Here is a 5,651-nt window from a genome sequence, read left to right as displayed (position 1 = left end):
GGGCCAAGGATTGACCCTTGGGGATCCCCACATGTCATTTTGTTGGACACAAAGTTGCCAATGGAGACATAGTAGCTTCTGTCTTGTAGGTAGGATCTAAGATAAAATAAGAAAAAGATAAGATGAGGATGATGAGGATGATGATGATGATGGTGATGATGATGATGATGATGATGAGGATGGTGATGATGATGATGATGGTGATGATGATGATGATGTTGATGATGATGGTGATGAGGATGGTGATGAGGATGGTGATGATGGTGCTTCCTCTCCCCAGGACTTCGTGGTGACGGCCGTGTTCACGTTCATGTGGCTGGTGAGCTCGGCGGCGTGGGCCAAGGGGCTGTCGGACGTGAAGACGGCGACGGACCCGGACCGCGTGATCACCCTGGTGTCAGCCTGCGACGAGCAGGAGAACCGCTGCAGAGAGGTGCATGACCCCAAGATGTCTGGACTCAACACCTCTGTGGTACGTACCCCCCCTGCCCCTCCATACCCCCCCTCCACGACCCCAAGATGTCAGGCCTGAACACCTCTGTGGTACATTAGGCCATTACAATAAGTCTACTCGAAACAAATGCTGGATGAGCTTTTCAAGGTCTTGTTTGGAAATGACACCTCTCTCTTGTTATGTTTTTCAGGTGATAGTAGGCCGATTAAGTTATCGAGTTTATGTGGCTGTTGAAGTTTAGAAGTTTAGTTTAGAGTCTAGAATTACACCAAGATTTCTGACCTGTTTTTTTTGTTTGAAGAGAGAGAGAATCAAGTTTTGCACTGACTTTCGATCTTTTGTCAGGTGCACCGAATACAACTATCTCTGTTTTGTCTTTGTTTAGATGGAGGAAGTTTTTTGTCATCCAGGCGTTTATTTGTTCAATGCAATTACAGAGATTGTCGATGGGACTATAGTCGTTAGGTGAGAGGGCTATGTAGATTTGAGTGTCATCCGCATAGTTGTGGTAGGCAATTTTGTTCTTTTTTATGATGTGTCCCAATGGAAGCATGTAGAGATTGAATAGAAGGGGGCCAAGGATTGATCCTTGGGGAACCCCACATGTTATTTTAATTTGGTCAGACACAAAGTTGCCAATGGAGACATATAATAGCTTCTGTCCTGTAGGTAGGATCTAAACCAGTTTAGGTCAGTGCCTGAAAGTCCTACCCAGGCTTTTAGTCTATCTATTAGAATGTCCTGGTCTACAGTGTCAGAGGCAGCACTAAGATCCAGTAGTACCAAAACTGAGACTTTTCCAGAGTCGGTGTTTACACAAATGTCATTAAGGACCTTAATAAGGGCCGTTTCAGTGTTCTGTGTCCATGCTTTTCTATGATACTACAGATGACGTATCAGGGTCTTGAAGGGTCCCATTTCATAGGGGAACATTTTAACCGCTACCCCTTGTATCTCTGTTCTGAGAGGCAAGCCGAAAAGCGAGTGGCGCTCCAATACGAGGGGTTGTAGGGGTAGAAATGAGAGTTGGTATTCGGCCTTCCTCTGTACCGTGGTGACAGGCTGGGTTCTAACCCCCGGTGTGAAGCGCTGCAGGCTGTGTAAACAGGCCCGTCTGTTGTTCCTCTATTATTCATGGTTGTCGACGGTCGGTGTGTGTAGAAACCTGCAGGACGGCAGACCACTGTTGACACAATAAACCACTTTTATGACTGCAGCAGGGGAGGCCGGGGGAGGCAGACATCGGAGGACGGGCTCATCGTAATGCAAGGGAAGGGAAGGGAATGAGGAGTCGTACCATAACACCACACCATTCCTCATTCCCTTCAGTGGGTTACAATGAGCCCGTCCTCTGACGTCTACCTCCCCCAGCCTCCCCCGGCCTCCCCCGGCCTCCCCTGGCCTCCGGGCATCAAACCAACAACACACTGACCCCCCTCCCCTCTCTCTCCTCCTCCCTCCCCCCGCCCCCTCCTCTCCTCCCCTCCCCCCCTCCTCCCCCCCAGGCGTTCGGCTTCCTGAACCTGATCCTGTGGGGAGGGAACCTGTGGTTCGTGTTCAAGGAGACGGGCTGGCTGGCGGCCTTCGCAGGGACGTACCCCCAGCCCTCCCAGGAGAAGCAGCCCGCCCCCGACTCCTTCGGCCAGGGGGGGGGGTACACCCAGGAGGGAGGCTACGCCGGCCAGGACCCCTACGCCGGCTCGCAGGGGGGCTACCAGCCAGACTACGGCCAGCAGCAGGGCGGGGGGGGGTACAACAGCGAGGGGGGGGACTTTGGAGGGCAGCAAGGAGGGTACGAGCAGCAGCCCACCTCCTTCGCCAATCAGATGTGAGATGGGAGGAGCCCCCCACCGCCGTCCAATGGCAGCTGCAGGCTGGTGAGTAAGGAGGGGGGGGTTAGGAGGGGGGGGCGGTGATGATGTCATATCCTGTACTGTGTCTAGAGTGCAGGTCAACAACTTCCGATGTGATGATGATGTGACTAAGATGAGGATGTCTTGTGGAACGTGTGGATTAATTATTCTCTTTCTGTCATTTCTGTCATTCTTTCTCTCTATCTCTCTCTCTCTCTGTGTCTCTGTCTCTGTCTCTCTCTCTCTGTCTCTCTCTCTCTCTGTCTCTCATCCCCTTTTCCCCTCTCTCTCTCTCTAGGGCGACCACGTGATTTTGGAGTGTGGTGTCAGACCACCACCTATTCCACACTCCTCTGTTTGTCTGTCTGTGCATCTGTGAGTTGACAAGAGGAGGGAGGGATGGAGGGATGGAGGGATGGAGGGAGGAAGGGATGGAGGGATGGAGGGAGGGAGGGATGGAGGGATGGAGTGATCAATGGCGTGTTCCTTGGGTGAGGGTTATTGGATGAAGGGGAAAATGTAGATGCTAAGTGGGATCCTTGGGACGACCCTACCCTAAACCCCTAACCCCTGACCTTTAACCTTTCACCCCTACCCTAAACCCCTAACCTTTAACCTCTAACCCCTACCCTAAACCCTAACCTTAAACCACTAACCCCTACCCTAAACCTAACTTTTAACCTCTAACCCCTACCCTAAACCGTAACCCTAACCCCTACCCTAGACCCTGACCTTTAACCTCTAACCCCTACCCTAAACCCTAACCTTAAACCACTAACCCCTACCCTAAACCTAACTTTTAACCTCTAACCCCTACCCTAAACCTTAAACCTAACCCTAACCCCTACCCTAAACCTTAACCCTAACCCTAACCCCTACCCTAAACCCTAACCCTAACCTAAACCTAACTTTTAACCTTACCTGTACCTAGCCCCAACCCTAGCCCTTATCTTAACCATTATAAATGTCAGCGTCAGTGGGGTCAAAGGTCATAGAGGGGTCGTCCCAGCCACCCCACTCAGCCAGCAGGGGGAGCTGTTTCACGGTGTGTATTCTGCTGACGTGTTTGACTGTAGAACACAGCAGGTCCGTTGGGTTAAACCAGGAACAACTTGAATACCAAAACATAACTGAACAAAAAAAGTATCAACGCTAAAATCTTATATAAGGGAAACTAAAAAGTATACATTTATGACAATAACGGTGATATATTTAACTCGGGAGAATGTATTTGTCTGTGCTGTGTAAATATCGACATAGTATAATATATAGAAATATATGTACACAGTTGAATAATTGTGCACTCCATGTTTAGTTGTTGTACAACGAATGTAGAGCCCAGAGTTATTCAACTGTCTTACCTTCAGTTGTACGTAGAGCTCCTATAGCCCCCCTGGACGGGTCTGATATCATATTTATGTTGTCTTCTCCTCCAGATCTGTACCGTCCCATGACGTTGGTGTCTGTTTGGTTATTTTAGAATAGAATGACATCTCTTTTTTTTTGTAAGTTTTCTCATTGTTGCTTTTTTATTTGTTGAACATTCCTGAGTGAGTTTAACGGACGAGGTGAAGGGGGAGGGTGACAGGGGAAGGCCGAGGAGGATGACACAAAAAAAGAACGCAAAAAAAAGAAGAATAGTGATTTGAGCGTGAGTAGAGGGGAGCGAGAGGTGTGGTAGAGGAGGAGGGGGTTAGTAGTGTGTGTTCAGTATCAGGTATCATTTCAACTTTTGTTAACTAGTTAAACTTTTATATTTTTTCATCAAAATATGACTTTTCAAGCAACGATTTGGCTATTTTCGTGTTTCAGAGAATCTCTCAAAAGCTGAAACTTTTTACGAAGCTCAAATGCATAAGGATAAGACATTCAGGATAACGACAAGGTACGGTAGTTAGCATGGTTAGCATCTGTTGTCTGCTAACACTGCTGTTGTTGAAGTGACTGGAGGGTCAAAGGTCAAAGCCCTGTGTTTACAGTGTGAACCAGGCAGGGTAGCAGCAGCTGAGGGGTATCCTGTGTGTTTGTTGTGATGTTCTGTGTGTGTGTGTGTGTGTGTGTGTGTGGTGTAGACATCAGAGAGAGGTGAATAAAGGGGGTGAATAAGTGTCAGTTTGTTTTTAAAGTAATAAGACGTCACAAGGTCACAAGGTCACGGCTAGATCTGACAGGAAGCACACACAGCAGTAACCACGGCGATGCCGCGGTCCAGCCAATCCGCTGTCTGGATGGCAGAGAACACGCGTCGCCACGGTAACACGGTGTGTTCTGATTGGTCGTTCTGCTTCCACAGTTCAAATCCAAAAATCCACAATCCAAAATGGCCGCCGTGGTCGTCCTTGTCGTCCAGTACAGTTCTGTTCTGGATTCATCCATCACCTCGCTTTCTCTCTTCCTCTGTTCTCTCTCTCTCTCTCTCTCTCTCTCTCTCTCTCTCTCTCTCTCTCTCTCTCTCTCTCTCTCTCTCTCTCTCTTTCTCTCTCTCTCTCTCTCTTTCTCTTTCTCTTTCTATCTTTAGCTCTTATAAATATGCTCAATGAAATACCTATACTCTGTGGTTAGTGGTGAATGATGTCTTGTGATATTCTCTACGCCTTTGGATAGTGCTGTGTTTATTGTGTACTATGTATTCTTATTATTAGTGTTTATGATAATGATTACGGTAATTCAAGAGAAGAAGAAGAAAAACATCCTAAATTCTCTCCAGAATTCTGCTGTATTCTTATTCTATGGAATCCATGTGAAACAAAAATGAAATAAACTTGAAATTATTCTGTTGAAGCTTCAATGTCCCGTGTGTGTGTGTGTGTGTGTGTGTGTGTCTGTGTGTGTGTGTGTGTGTGTGTGTGTGTGTGTGTGTGTGTCTGTGTGTGTGAAGGCTGGTTGGCTGCAGCTGGTCTGAGAGAGAGGATGATGATCTGGGTTCACTGGGTCTATAGGCCTTTATAGGAGACAGTGACTCCACCAAGGCCTCTATAGGAGGCAGTGACTCCACCAAAGCCTTTATAGGAGGCAGTGACTCCACCAAGGCCTTTATAGGAGACAGTGACTCCACCAAGGCCTTTATTAGGAGGCAGTGACTCCACCAAGGCCTTTATAAATGGTAAACAGACTGACTTATATAGCTCCTTATTCCAAAGCGCTTTACAACGGCCTCTCATTCACCCATTCACACACACATTCACACACCAATGGCGGCAAGCTACCATGCAAGGCGCCGCCCCGCTCACTGGGAGCAATTTGGGGTTCAGTGTCTTGCCCAAGGACACTTCGACATGTGGCCAGCCGGGGCTCGAACCGCCGATCTGCCGACCTTGCGATCATTAGACGGCAGCTCTACCTCC

The 5,651-nt window shown here is 48.3% G+C and overlaps 1 protein-coding gene across 1 annotated transcript in view; it reads left to right on the top strand.

Annotated features, from left to right (window-relative positions):
• Window positions 1-2,286, top strand: part of sypb (synaptophysin b) — a gene marked incomplete at both ends in the record, with an annotated part of 25,959 nt that extends 23,673 nt beyond the window's left edge. The window contains 2 exons of the mRNA XM_080525879.1: window positions 281-472; window positions 1,960-2,286. Of these exons, the coding sequence (XP_080382005.1) occupies window positions 281-472; window positions 1,960-2,286 (519 nt within the window). The remainder of the gene's footprint in view (window positions 1-280; window positions 473-1,959) is intronic.
• Between the last annotated feature and the right edge of the window lie 3,365 nt (window positions 2,287-5,651).

The sequence above is a fragment of the Nansenia antarctica genome (genome assembly GCF_963989245.1).
Source record: "Nansenia antarctica genome assembly, chromosome: 3".
Classification (NCBI taxonomy): domain Eukaryota; kingdom Metazoa; phylum Chordata; class Actinopteri; order Argentiniformes; family Microstomatidae; genus Nansenia; species Nansenia antarctica.
This window is presented reverse-complemented; position numbering and strand designations above follow the sequence as displayed.